Raw genomic sequence first — 20,589 nt, 5'->3', positions numbered from 1 at the left:
TTTATAGGAGTTTTGTAAATATGGAAAGAGGGGCTGAATAGAGGGAAAGAGGGAGGAGGTGCTGTGAAATCTTTTGGAAGATAGACGCTCCAATCATGTTTCGTAAGAAGCCTAGACATGAAAATCAAGGTCAGCCAGTGAGAAATTCCCAGAGGTAAGGATGACTGAGAGTCTGATTTTACACAGGGATGTCTATTTTTACACATTAGGATTTGTGTTTTGCCTATTCTGCATTGGCACAAAATAACCTCTCTCTGGTACCTCAACATTCAACAAAATGTGCCATGTACACGATCTTTTAGAAGCACTTAGGATTAAAACAATGAAAATGTGTCCTAAGTTCAACTTATTTTGAGGTGACAAAAAGAAAACTGCTGTAGAAAGTGAAATCTGAATGGAAGGAGTGTTCAGCAGGAATGGGAAAGCTGAAAAAGTCACCTTGCAGCTATAAATGTTGGGAGTTCACAGAAGACTTGGGAGAATGCTATATGGTCTACCTACCTGAGATGGGGCTCAAACTATTTAACTTAAATATTAAAGGAAAAAGAAATCCAACTGATCCATACTCAGGTGGTAGACAGATGTACATTTTCAAGCCTGGAATCCATTTTCATTCTTTACCATTATTATTCTAAGAATTAAATGTTACAAATAAATATTTAAACTACTTTGATTTTGGAATCAATGAATTCATTCTCATACCTTTCTTGCCAGTGACAGCAAAATCTCATCTGAGAACATTTTGAAGTCTGTGTATTTTCCTAAAGATCGTCGGTAGATGCGATTATTGAGAATCGTGTAATGAACAATAGCACCCCTCTCATCCCCAAACCTTTTCGGAACTTCAATTAGCATCTGCTGGAGATTAATGCTGGGGAAAGAAGCAAAATCTTTTTCAATCTGTGGTTCCTTGTCTGGACAAGACAGAGTTTTCTGCCAGGCCTGAGGATCGTCTTCTGGACACTCACAGTACTCATGGTACACTGGTCCTAAGGAAAGCAAAACATGTGGAATGCCAAGCTCCATTAACAAGCAATGCAACACAGGGAGTTGTTTCTGCCACTGCTGTGAGCATGCGATGACTTCTTGGTAAACTCTAAGATTATCCAGACAGGGATAATCTACTGTAAACAAATCAGTGGTAAAAGTAATGTCAGAGTCTTGTGCTCTTACCTTCTGACCCCTTTTCACCCCACCCTAGATAACCTAGTATAGCATGTACTCTCCCAAGGTAACATAGCATATGTTCTCCCAATGTAACCTACTCATTCAATTCGTTGATAAATTTATTTCCAATGAGCTATAAATGGCCAATGAGCATAAAACTTATCTTTCAACAAGGAAAAAGAGAATGTATTCCTTTTTAGGCATGATTATGTAGTAAGGCTGGTGATTTTTAAAGATAAGATGAGGTCTCTTCCTCTGAATCCCTAAAATTACCTCCATCAGCACATCTCAAAAAGGAAATATGAAACTCAGGGACATCTTGAAGTGTAAGCTTAAAGTGATCAGACGTAAGTATGAAACTATTCTGAAGACTCATTTAAAAAAGAATTTGTGCAAAATTTATCTTATTTCACAATATATCTGTATTTAATATAAAAATAATTTTAAAAGTTATTTAATTTTCTTGAGGATTTCTACTTCAGACCAGCATAAGAAATAGGGATCAATTTAGCTTCCTACCTAAAACTACCAAAATACGGATAAAGTATATGAAACAATAGTTTTTTAAGACATCGGACATCAGCCAGTGAATAATGAGTTTGAGAGATGACAAACAAATGAAGTAAACTCTCTAGTTCCTCAAGTTTACTGCCCAAGGGAGTTTCTGGGTGGTGCAACAGGGAGGAACAATCTGGGCAGAGACCAGGAGTCTCACTGAGTTGAGACAGAGCTGAAAGTCCAAGGCAGCTAGAAGTTGTAGAACATACTGCACAGAGACAGAACTCCAGAGACCTGTATAAGGTTCCCCTCAAATATTTAAGGCATACTGATCAATATGTATGTTTGAATAAACTGTCCAAAACAAAGAAAGAACTATCCATAAGGCCATAAGGATTAGAGGCAACAATACCCATGGTTCATACAGGGCTGGAAAAAGTGCCTATTCATAACAAACCAAACTGGAAAGCATCCTAATTCATAGAGGTCGCATAGAATATGCAGAGATGTATTGCCTGAGTAGTAAGGAATAATTAGCCCTAGACTAAACATGGCTCTGGGCCTGCCTAGTAAATTGTAAAAGAAAATTTGAAGGATCAACTTACTTCGAAACAATTGCATCCTAGAGAAAAGCTCAAGAAGATGAGAAAGCATTGAGCAATGAGAAATACACTGGACAGAATTAATGACAAATTGAACATAATAGAAGGAAACATTGTAAAGTTAAACATATAGAAACTATACAAAATGAAATGGAGAAAAATATAATTTTAAATGAAAAGAGCATAACTGAGTCATGGGATAATTTCAAGCCTAATGTATGGGTAATTAGAATTCTTGGAGGAGAGCTGAGCTAGAACAGAAAAAATATTTGAAGAACCTATGGCCACTTTTATGCTGGATTTGATGAAAGCTATAAACCCAAAGATCCACAAATCTCAAGTATAAGAAATACGAAGAAACCTACACCAAAGCACATAATAATCAAATTGCTCAGAACAACTGATAAGAGAAAAATATTTAGCAGGGGATCAAAGATATAGAAAATGGCAGATTTATAACTGGAAATAATGCAAGTGAGCAGATATAGAAGACAGCAGAACAATATATTCAAGTACTCAAAGGGGGGAAAAAAACTGTCAACCAAAAGCAAAGGAGAAAAAGAAAGAAATACCCATTCGAATGCAGAGTTTCAAAGAATAGCAAGGAAAGATAAGAAAGGCTTCCTCAGTGATCAATGCAAGAAAACAGAGGAAAACAATAGAATGGGAAAGACTAGAGATCTCTTCAAGAAAATTAGAGATACGGAGGGAACATTTCATGCCAAGATGGGCACAATAAAGGACAGAAACAGTATGGACCTAATAGAAGAAGAAGATATTAAGAAGAGGTGGCAGGAATACACAGAAGAACTATACAGAAAAGATCTTAATGACCCAGATAACCATGATGGTGTGATCACTCACCTAGAGCTAGATATCCTGGAATGCAAAGTCAAATGGGCCTTAGGAAGCATCACTAGGAACAAAGCTAGGGGAGGTGATGGAATTCCAGTTGAGCTATTTCAGATCCTGAAAGATGATGCTGTGAAAGTGCTGCACTCAATATGCCAGCAAATCTCAGCAGTGGCCACAGGACTTGAAAAGGTCAGTTTTCATTCTAATACCAAAGAAAGGCAGTGCCAAAGAATGTTCAAACTATTGCACAATTGCAGTCATCTCACACACTAGTAAAGTAATGCTCAAAATTCTCCAAGTCAGGCTTCAATAGTATGTGAACCGAGAACTTCCAGATGTTCAAGCTGGATTTACAAAAGGCAGAGGAATCAGAGATCAAATTGCCAACATACACTGGATCATAGAAAAAGCAAGAGAGTTCCAGAAAAACATCTACTTTTGCTTCATTGACTACACTAAAGCCTTTGACTGTGTGGGTCACAACAAACTGAGGAAAATTCAAGAGACAGAACTACCAGACCACTTTACCTGCCTCCTGAGAAATCTGTATGCAGGTCAAGAAGAAACAGTTAGAACCATACATGGAACAACGCACTGGTTCCATATTGGGAAAGGAGTATGTCAAGGCTGTATATTGTCCCCCTGCTTATTTAACTTATATGCAAAGTACATCATGTGAAATGCTGGGCCGGATGAAGCACAAGCTGGAATCAAGATTGTGGGGAGAAATATCAATAGCCTCAGATATGCAGATGACACTACCCTTATGGCAGAAAGTGAAGAGGAACTAAGGAGCCTCTTGATGAAAGTGAAAGAAAAGAGTGAAAAAGCTGGTTTAAAACTCAACATTCAAAAAACAAAGATCATGACATCTGGTCCCATCACTTCATGGCAAATAGATGGGGAAACAATGGAAACAGTGGCAGACTTTATTTTCTTGGGCTCCAAAATCACTGTAGATGGTGACTGCAGCCAAGAAATTAAAAGACGCTTACTCCTTGGAAGGAAAGTCATGACCAACCTAGACAGCATATTAAAAAGCAGAGACATTACTTTGCCAACAAAGGTCCTTCTGGTCAAGCTACGGTTTTTCAAGTAGTCATATATGGATGTGAGAGTTGGACCATAAAGAAAGCTGAGCACTGAAGAACTGATGCTTTTGAACTGTGGTTTGGAGAAGACTCTTGGGAGTCCCTTGGACAGCCAGGAGATCCAACCTGTCAATCCTAAAGGAAATCAGTCCTGAATATTCATTGGAAGGACTGATGTTAAAGCTGAAATTCTCATACTTTGGCCACCTGATGTGAAGAACTGACTTTTTAGAAAAGACCCTGATGCTGAGAAAAATTGAAGGCATGAGGAGAAGGGAATGACAGAGGATGAGATGGTTGGATGGCATCACTGGCTCGATGGACATGAGTTTGAGCAAGCTCTGGGAGATGGTGATGGACAGGGAAGCCTGGCATGCTGCAGTCCATGGGGTTGCAAACAGTCAGACATGACTGAGCAACTGAACTGAACTGATAATTCCACCTGGCAAAATATCTCACAAAAATACAGGCAAAATAAAGGTATTTTCAGATATCTAAAAGCTGGAAGAACTAATCACCATTATCCTCACATTAAATGAAAAGTCAATAGGAATTCTTTAGGTAGAAGGCAAATAGTACTAAATGAAAACATGTATCTATGCAAAAGAATGAAGAGTACACAACAATATTTTTGCTTGTCATTTAAATCTCTTTAACTTACTTAGTTTTTCTCTCCCTAAAATATCAAGAGAATTGAACTCCAGGAGGTACATATATCACATTTATCCTTTTGCACATGTCCTTAACATCATCATAATGCAGTCTGAAAGCCACAGGTTCTACACATAAGGCTGGCTCTGGTTTATGTAATAATTACTTACCTTTCAAAATATAGGGAGACTGAGCAACATGTTCATCACCATAAAGGACTTCTATCTTCAGCCCTTTACTAACAGTTTCATACATCCTATATCGCATCAAAAATGTTCCATCATTTCTGTCCAAAGGTTTAGGGACATGAATCCGAACTACCTCTTTAGGTGACAGAGATTTGATTACTACTCTGAATAGTGTTTGACCTGGGGGGGAAAAAAAAGTATAAGTAATTCTATTTCAAGGTTCTGCTTCACAGAAGTTTATTTTTTCTGTACCATCAATGGTAAACAAAATTATTTTAGTTTTGAAGATCTTTGACACCAGGAACTATATTTAGTTTAGGTCTTCTAAACCAAGCAACTGAGGCCTGTGGCTCAAGATAGCAGAGTAGAAGGATGTGTGCTCATCTCCTGTGAGAGCACCAAAATTGCAACTAGCTGTTGAAGAATCACTAACAGAATGCTGGTACCCAATAAAATAGGATACCCCACACCAAAAGACAAGGAAGAAGCTGGAGTGAGATGGTAGGAGGGGTGCAACCATGAAAAAATCAAATCCCATACTGACCAGGTGGGTGACCGACAAACTGGAGAAAAATAATACCAAAGAAGTTCTCCCACGTTGTGAAGGTTCTGAATCCCATGTCAGTCTCCCCAGCCTGGGGATCTGACAAGGTGACTGGGAATCCCCAGGGAATCTGACCTTGAAGACCAGCAGGACTTGATTATAGGACTTCCACAGAACTGGAGAAAACAGACTCCAGTCTTGCAGGGAACAGACAAAATCTTGCGTGCACCAAGTCCCAGAGGAAAGGAGCACTGACCCCACAGGAGACTGAACAAAACTACCTGCGAGTGTTGGAGGGCATCCTGTGGAGGCGTGGATGGGCAGGGGCTCATCACAGGGACGGGGGCACCCGCAGCAGCAGGCCTGGAAGGTCCCCCTTGGCGTTAGCCCTCTTGGAGGTTGCCATTAACCCGACCATAGAGCCCGTAGACCCCAGGGCTGTATCACCTCAGGCCAAACAACTAATAGGGACGGAGCACAATCCTACCCAACAGCAGATAATTGGGTTAAAGCTTTACTGAGCAAGGCCTTGCCCACCAGAGCAAGACCCAATTTCTCCCACTACCAGTCACTCCCATCAGGAAGTTTACACAAGCCTCTTAGGCTCCTCCATCAGAGGGCAGACAGAAGAAGCAAGAAGTACCACAATCGCACAGTTGCAAGAAAAAACCATATCACAGAAAGTTAATCAGGATGAAAAAAGCAGAAAACTATCTGCCAAATGAATGGACAAGACAAAACCCCTGAGAAAACAACTAAATGAACTGGAGATAGGCAACCTTCCAGAAAAAGAATTCAGAATAATGATAGTGAAGATGATCCAGGATCTTGGGAAAACAATGGAGGAGATGCAAGAAATGCATTATCAAAGACCTCGAAGAACTAAAGAACAAAAAACAGAGACTGAATAATACACTGGAAGGAATCAAGAGCAGAATAACTGAGGCAAAGGACAGATAAATGACCTGGAGGGCACAAAGGTGCAAATCAATGCCACAGAACAGAATATAGAAAAAAGAATTTTTTAAGAAAAGGAAGACAGCCTAAGAGACCTATGAGACAACATTAAATGCATCAACATTCACATTATAGGGGTCTCATAAGGAGAAGGAAATGGCAACCCATTCCAGTGTTCTTGCCTGGAGAATCCCAGGGATGGAGGAGCCTGATGGGCTGGAGTCCGTGGGGTCGCTAAGAGTCAGACACAACTGAGCGACTTCACTTTCACTTTTCACTTTCATGCATTGGAGAAGGAAATGGCAACCCACTCCAGTGTTCTTGTCTGGAGAATCCCAGGGATGGAGGAGCCTGGTGGGCTGCCGTCTATGGGGTCACACAGAGTCGGACATGACTGACGTGACTGAGCAAGGAGCAGAAAGAGACAAAGGACCTGAGAAAATATTTGAAGAGATAATAGCTAAAAACTTTCCTAACATGGGAAAGGAAATAGTTGACAAAGTTCAGGAAGCACAGTGAGTCCCAAGGAGGAACACACCAAGACACATGGAAATCAAACTGACAAAAATTAAAGACAAAGAGAAAATATTAAAAGCAACAAGGAAAAAATGACACATAACATACAAGGGAACTCCTTTCAGGTTGTCAGCTGATTTCTCAACAGAAACTCTCTAAGCAGGAATGGAATGACGTGATATATTCCAACTGATGAAAGGAAAGAACTGACAACCAAGAATACTCTACCCAGCAAGACTGTCCTTCAGATTTGGTGGAGAAATCAAAAGCTTTCCAGACAAGCAAAAGTTAAGAGAATACAGCACCACCAAACCAGCTTTACCACAAATGCTAAAGGAACCTCTCTAGGCAGGAAACACAAGAGAAGGAAAAGACCTACACAAAATGAACCCCAAATAATTAAAAAAATGGTAACAGGTTCATACATATTGATAGCTATCATAATATAAATGAATTAAATGCACCAAGCAAAAGACATAGACTGGCTGGACAGATGAATACACGTGCATGTATGCACTTCCACTTACCACAACACTCTGCTTGAAGCCCCCTCTGACCCCAAATTGAATGTAATCATTTTCTATTGTTAGGTTAATCATGTTTCCAATATGGCTTGCAACTGTAATTATCTTTTATTTTGTGTTTGGTTATTGGTTGTGAAAACTGATAAACATTGTTTACTATTGTGATTATGTAACTGTTACTCACTTAATACCATTGTATCATGATTGGTCAACAGGAAAATAACAGAACTCTATATCACCAAAAACTAGGAACTAATAGAAAAACCTGTAATCACTTTTCGAAATCCAGATGCATATCAGAATTACCTTGGTATTTTTTTGAAAAATACAAATGCTCAGGTATTGCTTTTTTTCTCCAAAGCTCCAGGTATGTTTCTACTGAGCAGCCATGTTTAAAAACAAATGGACTATATGATCCTTTACTTTTATCTAGTTTGTTTTTCTTTTGTCATTTCATATTCAGTGCTCCCATTTCATTTACTTATGTTTCCCAATTTCTCCATCTCTTCTTTTTTTTTCTTTTCTGAAGTTCTTTCTTAAGCCTTTATCAAGCAAAGTAGAAAAGTTTTTGTATACATATAAATAGTATGTATTATATATATTTTAGAAAACATGAATTTTTACCTAAGTAAAAACTGTATGACATTTTGATTTCACTTGTTTGACTTACTGTGAATAGAATGCTTGATTTCTAATTTAAAAAATTAGATATGCAATAAGCAACAAAAATTTACTATATAGCACAGGGACCTACAGTCAATATCTTATAATAATCTACAGTGGAAAATAATCTGAAAAATAAGAAATGTGCATGTGTATAACTGAATCACCTTCCTGTGGGCCTGAAACATTGTAAGTTAACTGTGAGTTCATTTCAGTTCAGTCGCTCAGCCATGTCAGATTCTTTGTGACTCCATGGACTGCAGCACGTCAGGCTTCCCTGTCCATCACCATCTCCCAGAGCTTGCTCAAACTCATGTCCATCGAGCCAGTGATGCCATCCAACCACCTCATCCTCTGTCATCCCCTTCTCCTCCTGCCTTCAATCTTTCCCAGCACCAGGATCTTTTCTAATGAATCAGCTCTTTACATCAGGTGGCCAAAGTACTGGAGGTTCAGCTTCAGCATCAGTCAACCCAATGAATATTCAGGACTGATTTCCTTTAGGATTGACTGGTTGGATCTCTTTGTAGTCCAAAGGACTCTCAAGAGTCCTCTCCAACACCACAGTTCAAAAGCATCAATTGTTCAGCCTTCTTTATGGTCCACTCTCACATCCATACATGACTACTGGACAAACCATGGCTTTGACCATACAGAAATCTGTTGCAAAGTAAAGTCTCTGCTTTTTAATCTGTCTAGGTTGGTCATAGCTTTTCTTCCAAGGGGCAAGCAACTTTTAATTTCATGGCTGAAGTCACCATCTGCAGTGATTTTGGAGCCCAAGAAAATAAAGTCTGTCACTGTTTCCCCACCTATTTGCCATGAAGTGATGAGACCGAAAGCCATGATCTTTGTTTTTTGAATGTTGAGTTTTAAGCCAGCTTTTTCACTTTTCTCTTTCACTTTCATCAAGAGACTCTTTAGTTCCTCTTCACTTTCTGCCATAAGGGTCGTGTCACTGACATATATGAGGTTACTGATATTTCTCCTGGCAATCTTGATTCCAGCTTGTGCTTCATCCAGCCTGGCATTTCACATAATGTACTCTGCATACAAGTTAAATAAGCAGGGTGACAATATACAGCCTTGCCATACTCCTTTCCCAAATTGGAACCAGTCCATTGTTTCATGTTCAGTTCTAACTGTTGCTTCTTGACCTGTATACAGATTTCTCAGGAGATAGTCTGGTATTCCCATCTCTTGAATAATTTTTCACAATTTGTTGTGATCCACATAGTCAAAGGCTTCAGTGTAGTCAATGAAGAAGTAGTAGATGGTCTTCTGTAATTCTCTTGCTTTTCCTATGATCCAATGGATGTTGACAATTTGATCTCTGGTTCCTTTCAACTTTTTTCTAAATCCAGCTTGAATATCTGGAAGTTCTCGGTTCATGCACTGTTAAAGCATAGCTTGGAGAATTTTGAGCATTACTTTGCTATCATGTGAAATGAGTGTAATAGTGCATAGTTTGAACATTCTTTGGCATTGCCTTTCTTTGGGATTAGAATGAAAACTGACCTTTTCCAGTCCTGTGGCCACTGCTGAGATTTCCAAATTTGCTGGCATATTGAGTGCAGCACTTTCACAGCATCATCTTTTAGGATCTGAAATAGCTCAACTGGAATTCCATCACCTCCACTAGCTTTGTTCCTAGTGATGCTTCCTAAGGCCCACCTGACTTCGCATTCCAGGATATCTAGCTCTAGGTGAGTGATCACACCATTGTGATTACCTGGGTTATTAAGTATTTTTTGTATAGTTCTCCTGTGTATTCTTGCCACCTCTTCTGAATATCTTCTTCAAAGTCCATGCCATTTCTGTCCTTTGTTGTGCACATTTTTGCATGAAAAGCTCCCTTGGTATCTACAATTTTCTTGAAGAGATTTCTAGTCTTTCCCATTCTATTGTTTTCCCTCTATTTCTTTGCATTGGTCAGTTAGGAAGGCTTTCTTCTCTCTTCTTGTTATTCTGTGGAATTACATTCAGATGGGTATATCTTTCTTTTTCTTCTCTGCTATTTGTAAGGCCTGCTCAGACAACCATTTTGCCTTTTTGTATTTCTTTTTCTTGGGAATGATTTTGATCACTGCTTCCTTTACAATGTTACTAACTTGTAAATAGTTCTTCAGGCATTCTGTCATCAGATCTAATCCCTTGAATTTATTCGTCACTTCTACTGTATAATTGTAAGGGATTTGATTTAGGTCATACCTGAATGGTCACATGGTTTTCCCTACTTTCTTCAATTTAAGTCTGAATTTTCTCCTTTGGGTAGGTTTAAAAGCCCAGTTCAGTTAAGTTGCTCAGTTGTGCCTGACTGTGACCCCATGGACTGCAGCATGTCAGGTTTGCCTCTCCCCTTCACCATCTCCCGGAGCTTGCTCAAACTCATGTTCATCGAGTCAGAGATGCCATCCAACCATCTCATCCTCTGTCATTCCCTTCTCCTCATGTCCTCAATCTTTCCCAGCATCAGGATCTTTTCTAAAGAGTCAGTTCCTTCTTTTAAAGTAATTAGCCTCCAACTAATAAAAATAAATGGAAAAAAAAAATAAAGAGTCAGTTCTTCGCATCAGGTGGCCAAAGTATTGGAGTTTCAGCTTCAGCATCAGTCCTTTCAAATGAATAATCAGGACCGATTTCCTTTAGGATTTACTAGTTTGATCTCCTCGCAGTCTGAGGAACTCTCAAGAGTCTTTTCTAACACCACAGTTCAAAAGCATCCATAAACTTTTAGGATGGCGTAGCTCTAAGGAAATTCCACTTTCTCCTTAAAAAGTATGCATGAGCCTTCTTTGTAATCCATTTTAATACCTAATATCCCTCAATTCTGAAGAAATTTCCCTTCCATTTCCGTAGAGATTATAGTTATTTACTAGATTTGCACAAATACAACACACTCACCTACACACAAACTCACACACCTTGTAAATACTAGATGTACCCCTCTAAGCTTCTTTCCTAGAATCGAAATGAAACAGTTTTATTAGGTTAATCTGTCATTCCTTTCAACTTCAAAATTCTGTGGGTTTTCTGTTCCAGGATAGACAATACCTACTTGGTAAACATTCCCTTCTCTTTTTGCAGTGTATTAGATGATTTTTTAGGCTTTGAAACAATACTGTTGCAGGAATAAATGTTGGGACTTCTTTCTTCAGATAGTACAGTGGACATACCTGCACTTAGCCCAGATGTGATCTTCAAGCATTTTGACAACAAGGAGCAGTCAATATCCTAATCACAGTTTATTATCATATCAAAGGAAAATGTTTAAAGAAAAGTGGTCAATCTTCTGAAATACAAAGTCTTGGTAAACAGCAAATTGTGATCAAAGAAATCTTTCATATCATATCTATCATATTTAATAATATTCAAATATTAAACATATTTAACATATATTTTTGAAATGACTGAAGAAAAAAGTTTGTTTTTCTTATTCTTTGCTTCTAAATCTAGTGAGTGATGTTTCTACTTTTTTTGATCTTCAAAGGTTTTATTTTTTCTTGTGGGTCAGAAAAACTGTTTCTTAGTCCCTTCAGTTTAGCAATAGTAATGTAGTATCTGATATATTGCTAGTAAATAATTAAGTACCAAACACATACATTTTAGGATTTTTGAAAAAGTGTGATAAAATTATGAAAGACATCTGCCTAAATAAATGAAATGAGATAACTGTAAGGGATGTTGTAAAAAAAAAAAAGTACTAATGTGAAAGTATTATAAATGTTAGTCAATTACCTGAGATGCTTAATGAAACATATAAATCATTGCTTTGTGTTATTTCCCACTTAGTTTCAGAAAGGCAACGTGGTGTGGCAGACAGAGCCTGGGGACTAAAAAGCCATTTCCATCATTCTCTCCTCAGATTGGAAACAGGGCAGAAAAGCTTCTTATCACCTATCAAATAGTTCTATCCTCTATAAGTTTATGATTTTAAATAAAACACAGATAGGACAAGCATATTAATGACTATGTGACATTGTGAAAGAAGCTTAGTTTACAGAAGAAATCTCCAGAACACTTCATTAATTTAAAATTGATCAGGACTAAATTAGAAATAAGCAATCCTACCCTCATAAAAGAGAAAACAAGAACAGTATCATATCAAATTGCTTCATATAGAAGGAATGTGAATTTTAATTTGCCCTGGAGGCTAATGTAATGGAACAGAAATGAAGTCAGCTTGACCTTTTCTGTTCTACAAATTCACACTTCTTTATAAAAGATAGCAAATTGGATAAGAATGTAGTGACTAAAGGAGACAAAAGGAGGTTAGTAGTATCAAAACTTTATATCATTAGACTCAGAAATTTTGAAAACTTTTGATTGGGAAAGAAAGCATTTTTTAAAAAATTCACTTACTTAGTCAGGGGGACTGTGCCTGTCCCTGAGCTTGAGATTTTCATATGCATGGTCTCTTATTTATTTCCTCCAAGAACTTGTGAGATAGGTATTTGTCATTCCATATTACAGTTCAGGAAGCCAAAGGCTATCATGAAGAAGTTCAGTAACTTCATCAAGGTCTCATATATATGAGTAGCGGAACCAAAATTTGCACACAGCTTGAATCTTTCTTCCTTCAAAGCCCATTTTGAATCCAATTTGTCACACTGTGTAATGCTGACATATAGATTCCCCTTCATGGATCACAGCACTGTCATGGTGAAGGGACTTGTATAACTCAATAAAGCTATGAAGCCATGCCATACAGGGCCACCTAAGACAGATGGGTCATAGTGAAGAATTCTGATAAAACGCAGTCCACTGGAGAAGGAAATGGCAATCCACTCCAGTATTCCTGCCTGGAGAACACTATGGACAATATGAAAAGGCTAAAAGATACAACACCAGAAGATGAGCCTCCCAGGTAAGAAGTTGTCCAATATGCTACCAGGGAAGAGCAGATGGCAATTACTAGTAGCTCTAGTAAGAATGAAATAGCTGGGCCAAAGCAAGAACAACACTCAGTTGTGGATGTGTCTGGTGGTGAAAGTAAAAGTCCGATGCTGTAAAGAATATTGCATATGAACCTGGAATGTTAGATTCATGAATCAAGGTAAATTAACATGGTCAAACAGGAGATGGCAAGGGTGAATATCAACATCTTAGGAATCGGTGGACTATAATGGACAGGAATGAAAGTGATGAGGGGCTTTCCTGGTGGCTGGAATGCGGGAGACTGGGGTTCAGTCTCTGGGTCAGGAAGACCACCTGGAGAAAGAAATGGCTACCCACCCACTCCAGTATTCTTTCCTAGAGAATTCCATGGACACAGGACCCTGGCAGGCTACAGAATTTAATTCAGATGACCATGATATCTACTACCATGGGTGAGAATCCTTTAGAAAAAATGGAGTAGCCCTCATAGTCAACAAAAAAGTCCAAAAGGCAGTACTTGGTACCTGGATGCAATCTCAAAAATGACAGAATAATCTCAGTTCAGTTCCAAGGCAAAGCATTCAATATCACAGTAACCCAAGTCTATGTCTCAACCACTGACACGGAAAAAGCTGAAGCTGACCAGTTATGAAGACCTACAAAACTAGAATTAACATCAAAAAAGATGTCCTTTTTATCTTAGGGGATTAGAATGCATAAGTAGGAAGTCAAGACTTACCTGGAGTAATAGGCAAGTTTGGCCTTGGAGTACAAAATGAAGCAAGGCAAAGGCTAACAGAATATTGTTAAGAGAATACGCTGGTCATAGCAAATGCTATTTTTCAACAACTCAAGAGATGACTCTACATGTGAATATAACCCAGATGGTCAACAATGAAATCAGATTGTTTATATTCTTTGCAGCCAAAGATGGAGACACTCTATACAGTCAGCAAAAACAAGACCTGTTGCTGACTGTGGCTCTGATCAGCAAAATTCAAGTTCAAATTGAAGAAAATAGGGAAAACCACCAGACCATTCAGGTATGACCTAAATCAAATCCCTTATGATTATATGGTGGGTGACAAATATAGTCAAGTGTTTAGATCTGGTAGACAAAATGCCTGAAGAACTAAGGATGTTGGTTCCTAACATTGTATAGTAGGCACTGACTAAAACCATCCCAAAGAAAAAGAAATGCATAAAGGCAAAGTGGTTGTCTGAGGAGGCTTTACAAAGGGCTGAGGAGAGAAGAGAAAAGAAGGGCAAGTGAGAAAGGGAAAGATATACCCAACTGAATACAGAGTTCCAGAGAATAGCAAGGAGAGATAAGAAGGTGTTCTTATATGAACAATGCCAAGAAATAGAGGAAAATAATAAAATGGGAAAGACTAGAGATCTCTTCAAGAAAATTGGTGATATCAAGGGAACAATTCATGCAAGGATGGGCACGAGAAAGGACATAAACAGCAAGTAGACCTAACCCAAGTAGAAGAGATTAAGAAGAGATAGCAAAAATACACAGAAGAACTATACAAGAAAGGCCTTAATAACCCAAACAACCAATGGTGTGCTCACTCACCTAGAGCGGGACATTCTGGAGTGCGAAGTCAAGTGGGCCTTAGAAAGCACTGCTACAAAGTGGAGGTGACAGAATTCCAGCTGAACTATTTAAAATATTAAAAGATGATGCTGTTGAAGTGCTGCACTCAATATATCAGCAAATTTGGAAAACTCATCAGTGGCCACAAGACTGGAAAAGGTCATCTTTCATTCCAATTCCACAGAAGGGCAATGCCAAAGAATATTCAAACTACCATATAATTGTTCTCTTTTCAGATGCTAACAAGGTTATGCTCAAAATCTTTCAAGCTAGGCTTTAGCAATATGTGAAGCAAGAAATTCCAGAGGTACAAGCTGGATATACAAAGGGCAGAGGAACCAAATTGCCAACATCCATTTTACCATAGAGAAAGCAAGGGAATTCCAGAAAAACAACTACTTCCGCTTCATGACTATATTAAAGCCTTTCACTATATGGATCACAACAAACTGTGGAAAATTCTTCAAGAGATGGGAATGCCAGACCACCTTACCTGTCTCCTGAGAAATCTGTATGTGGATCAAGAAGCAACAGTTAGAACCATACATGGAACAATAGACTGGTTCAACATTGGGAAAGGAATGCATCAAGGCTGTATACTGTCATTCTGCTTATTTAACTTATATGCAGAGTACATTAAGCAAAATGTCATGCTGGATGAATCACAAGCTGGAATCAAGATTGCCTGGAGAAATATCAATAACCTCAGATATGCAGATGATAACACTGTAATGGCAGAAAGTGAAAAGGAACTAAAGAGCTTCTTGATGGGGTGAAAGAGGAGAGTGAAAAAGCTGGCTTGAAACTCAACATTTAAAAAACTAAGATCATAGATCAGGTTCCATCACTTCATGGCAAATAGAAGGGGGGAAAGCGGAAGCAGGGACAGATTTTACTTTCCTGGGCTCCAAAATCACTGGGGACAGTGACTACAGCCATAAAATTTAAAGATGCTTGCTCCTTGGAAGAAAAGCTATGACAAACCTAGACAACAATATTAAAAAGCAGAGACGTCACTTTGACAACAAAGGTCTGTCTAGTTAAAGCTATGGTTTTTCCAGTAGTCATGTATGCATGTGAGAGCTGGACCATAAAGAATGCTGAGCATCAAAGAATTGATGCTTTGGAATTGTGCTGGAGAAGATTCTTCAGAGTCCCTTGGACTGCAAGGAGATTAAATCAGTCATCCTAAAGGAAATCAACCTTGAATATTTAATGGAAGGACTGATGACGAAGCTGACACTCCATTACTTTTTGTTTCGATGCTCCAATACTTTGGCCGCCCAATGTGAGAAGCCAGCTCACTGGAAAAGACCCTGATGCTAGGAAATATTGAAGGCAAAAGAAGGGGGCAACAGAGGATGAGATGGTTAGATAGCATCACTGACTCAGTGGATATGAATTTGAGCATACTCTGGCAGATAGTGGAGGACAGAGGAGGCTGGTGTGCTGCAGTTCATGGTATCAGAGTTGGACATGACTTAGTGACTAAGTAAGAACAACAAGGTTCCCAAAATTCATAGTTGGAAAAATAACCTCTGTCATTCCTGTTGCAATGGAGTCTTCATCTCCCTTTTTGTTTAGGAATTTTATTAATGCTCTCTACAGCTGCAAAAAAAGGGCTGACTCCACCTGGCCAAGGGAACAGTCCTGAAGGCCAACTTGGTACAACTTGAGGCTCAATGGAAATCCTCCCAAATGTATGACTGCCTGCTAATTGTGAATACTCTACAGGAACCTATTGAAAACAGTGATCTTATTAACAATACCAGTGATCTGATAAAAGGAAAAGACCATTGAACTAGTTATTGGAAGTGCTGGGAATCTAGACATGACTTTGACATTTATCCACTGTGGAACCAGAGGAAAAATATTTATTTTCAATAAGCTTGTTTCTTACAGGAACAGTGAAGAGAATAATACCGGTCCTTCCTATCCTAGTGACTTAGACAGTAAAGAATCTGTCTGCAATGAAGGAGACCTGGGTTCAAACCCTCAGCTTGGAAGATCCCCTGGAGAAGGGAATGGCTACCCACTCCAGTAACCTTGCCTGGAGAATTCCATGGACAGAGGAGCCTGGTGGGCTACAGTCCATGGGGCTGCAAAGAGTCGGACACAACTGAGTGACTAACACTCTTACTAACTCACAAGATGATTAAGGAAAGCAGATGAAATAGGGCACAGTTCAAAACACTGAAGTGCTACATAACTAGGAGGTAAGATAATTTTATGAAGATATTACTGATGAAGGCAGAGGACGACTGCGTAGAAAGGAGTCCTGGTATCTTGCTATGTAGACATACTCCAAACATCCTCTCTCTGTCTCTTCTTTCTTTTCTTCCACCTTAATTACTGAGAAACTCTGCCAGGCATTGTATTAGATGCTGGGAATATAACAATGTCAACAGGTTTTGCCTACATTAATAATAGAAGGAAATACTCCATTTAAGTCAGAGGTTACTGAAAATAAAGATATAGATTGGTTTCTTCTTCATCCAAAATCACAGACCCCCAGATTTCTGTGAACTCCTGTTTGAAATCCCCCCGTTTTAGACTATTCAAGTTCACATGTTTGCTATCTAGGCTCCTGGAGATATGTGGCATAATAATAGTACTCAGATAAGTGTAACATTGTTAAATGAGAGTGCTAATTAATAAGGGAATCTTGGCAAGTCATGTAAGATTACAGTTTGAGAAAAATTTCCCTATTTTTCAATTAGTTCTTGGAGAAAGAATTTTTCAGAACTTGCAAGTGAAAGATGTTAGCAGAAAAATGTAAAGACTGGTTGGGTCAGAGTTCAGAAATATAGGGCAGGTTTTTAAATGGAAGCTAGGAATCATATTCTGAAAGAAGAAACTAAAGGAATAAAAGTGAAGTTGTTTGAAAAAACATGGTGAAAGTCTTTAGTTTGTTTCCTTATAACTTTTCTCCTGATTATAAAAACATTATGATCATTGGGGGGGGGGGGGGGAAGAAGAGTGAAAAAAAGTGTGTTACTCTCTTGCTGTGACCGCCAGTAAGCCTGATGTGTGAGGCACAGGTTCATTTATTACGAATTGGAATGAAACTATACAATTTGTTTCTTGTTACATCCTTGAACTTGTATAAGCATTACTAATATTTTAAAACATCAAAAATTTTATAGTGATTTGAAACACACAAAACTGACCATCTTAACCATTTTTAAGTGTACATTTCAGTAGTGTTAAGCATATTCACATTTTTGTGCACAGAATCTCTAGACCTTTTTCATTTTGCAAAACTTGAAACTCTGTACCATTCAACAACTTCTCATTTCCCTCTTCCATCGGCACCTGGCAACCACCATTTTACTCTCTCTTTCTTTGAATTTGACTACTTCAGATACCTCATATTAGTGGACTTGAAAGTGCTACTTTAAATAGCTGTTAAATATTCCATCACATGAATGTACCATGCTTTGCTAACACTACCTTATATTTGCTCTTTAAAATTATTTGTAATAAGTAATCATAATGGGGCAAGAATATCCTTGTTTATACGTCTTTGACTACATTCTGATCATTTTCTCAGAAGTCTGATTATCAGATTAAAAGGCATGGACATTTTTCATAAATTACTTTTTTTTTACATATTCATTTCATTTTTATTACATTTCATTTTACACTTTCTAACTGTTGAGACATACTTTTTGCACATTAGGTTTGTAAATCTTTAAGATTCTTCATGGAAAATTACTTTCCAGAAACATTTGACCAATTTGCTCCCAGGAGCAGAGGATGAAGGTCATCGTCTAAGAGTATTTCATTAACAGCTTTGAGTATTAGCAGTTAAAAATTTTTCGCCATTAGTTTTAAATTAAAAATGGAATAAAAAATAGAATTTTATTTGAATGTATGCATGTGTGCTAGCTAAGTCCAACACTTTGTGACCCTATGCACTGTAGCCCTCCAGGCTTCAGTCCATGGGATTCTCCAGGCAAGAATACTGAAGTGGGTTCCCATCCCTCCTCCAGCGGATTTCCCCACCCAGGGAGGGAACCCACTGTCTCTAAACTCTCCTGCATTGCCAGGTGGGTTCTTTACCACTAGCGCCACCTGGGAAGCCTATTTGAATTTACAGTTCTTTCATTAAAAGTAAGATTAACAGTATTTCATTTTGGATCATATAACTTCCTTTTTTCCACGTATAAATTAATTTTTTCCTTAGTTTTCCATCTTTTTTCTAAGCCCCCCCGCCTCTATTTATAACATTACAAAATTATTTCTAGAAAACAAAGAAAACTATAAAGAAGAACATACACTCCGTGGTGAAAGACTAAATCTGGGTTTAAGGATCTTTTGATCCTTAGGGCCATGGAGACTTCTTAAAAAAAAAAAAAATCCCTCAGTTTTCCACTGGCGGTGGAAGGGGCACTGGGTATTCTGATTGTCTCTTTGTTGACAAAACAGGTTGACAAGATATAAATCAGCAAATCCTGACCGGCAACAACTTGAAACGAGCAGGACAACCTGTTAAGAAGTTGCAAACTTGAGAGGATAAGTGGGCAGAAGGGATTCAGGACAGTACCCTCTCTCAGCAGAGGTAAAACCTAATAAATTTCGAGTTTCACTAATTCCTGCAATCCGCTTTCAAGAACTCGAAACTCGAAGAACACAAAAAATCTAGCCTGCAAAAGTGCCTCCTTTTTGCCTGCTACTCTGACATCTCCTTTTTGTAGGATCAGGCCTAAACAACGCGACCCGATCCGATTCTTGGGCTGGATGACTCAACGCGTGAAGGCACTTCCTGCAAGCTGTAACAGATCAGACAACTCGTCAGGCGTGGAAAGACCACCTCCGACTTGTGACTCACACTGCATTTATTAACACCCCGGGCGCCATCCATAAGGAATATCAGTCCCCGCACGTTAACTGCGGAAGGGCGTTCGGAGTTCATTTATTCATTCAGCAGACTTGCGTTGCAACTCCCTCCCGACTAACTTCCTCTCTCTGGTCCCGCAGGTGACCAGAGCCGAGGGAAGGACGCCACGCGGGCGGCGGGCGGGTTCCCGGCGAGGGACGCGCGGAGGGGACCAGGGGAGGCCCGCGGCCGAACGCTACCTGGGGGCGAGCGGGTGAGGTTTTGGCCCTCCGAGTTGACGGCCTGCAGGTAGAAATAGCGGACCGGCAGAACGACGCCCGCCTGCAGCCCGGGGCCCCACACCAGGCTCCGCGGCGCGCTGAGCGGCGCCTCCGAGGCCCCTGAGGCCACGAGCAGGGCGAGCGGCAGCGCCAGCAGCCGGGCCAGCGGGAAACGGCGCATGGTCTCCGGGCCACGGCGCCCCAGCTCGGCGGCGGCGGCGAGGAGGGGCGGGCCCGGGCGTATGGCGGGCCGGAGCCGGGCCCAACCCGGGACGGGCTTGGCTCCGCCGCCGGCGGCTCCGCCCCCGGTTCCCACCCGGCCGGAAGGCGAGGGCGCGCCCGCCGCATAGGGGCCGGGCACCGCCCGGGCCGCGACGGGCTCGGCTCTCCCGCTCCAGGCCCAGCGACCGGCGGCACGGGGCTGAGGACCAGGGCGGAGGGGGCGCTGCTCAGACCAGCGTGCTTGACGCTGTGCCCCGCCGCCGCCTCTGCTGCTGGAGTTTGGCAACTCTTCAGAGGAAACTGGCTTTTTTTTTTTTTTTTTTTTGCTGCCCATTAACTTTTTTAAAATTAATTAATTTATTTATTTTACTTTACAATATTGTATTGGTTTTGCCATACCTTGACTTGAATCCGCCATGGGTGTACATGTGTCCCCATCCTGAACCCCCCTCCCACCTCCCTCCCCATTCCATCCCTCTGGGTCATCCCAGTGCACCAGCCCGGAGCATCCTGTATCATGCATCGAG

At 39.9% G+C, this 20,589-nt stretch overlaps 1 protein-coding gene across 4 annotated transcripts in view; it reads right to left on the bottom strand.

The window, feature by feature from the left end:
* POGLUT3 (protein O-glucosyltransferase 3) overlaps positions 1-20,373 on the bottom strand; it is a 31,811-nt gene extending 11,438 nt beyond the window's left edge. The window contains exons 1-3 of one of the 4 annotated variants that reach the window (XM_020901156.2): positions 19,820-20,107; positions 5,035-5,232; positions 703-989 (exon numbers count right to left, since the gene is read on the bottom strand). In XM_020901156.2, coding sequence (XP_020756815.2) covers positions 703-989; positions 5,035-5,232; positions 19,820-20,021 — 687 coding nt within the window. In that variant the 5' untranslated portion in view covers positions 20,022-20,107. Of the gene's footprint in view, positions 1-702; positions 990-5,034; positions 5,233-19,819 lie in introns of those variants that run through there. The other 3 variants (XM_070473629.1, XM_020901157.2, XM_070473630.1) reach the window with 3 other exon arrangements.
* Between the last annotated feature and the right edge of the window lie 216 nt (positions 20,374-20,589).

The sequence above is a fragment of the Odocoileus virginianus genome, chromosome 10 (assembly GCF_023699985.2).
Source record: "Odocoileus virginianus isolate 20LAN1187 ecotype Illinois chromosome 10, Ovbor_1.2, whole genome shotgun sequence".
NCBI lineage: Eukaryota > Metazoa > Chordata > Mammalia > Artiodactyla > Cervidae > Odocoileus > Odocoileus virginianus.
Note: the sequence above shows the minus strand (reverse complement) of the source record. Positions and strands in the feature narration are given on the sequence as shown.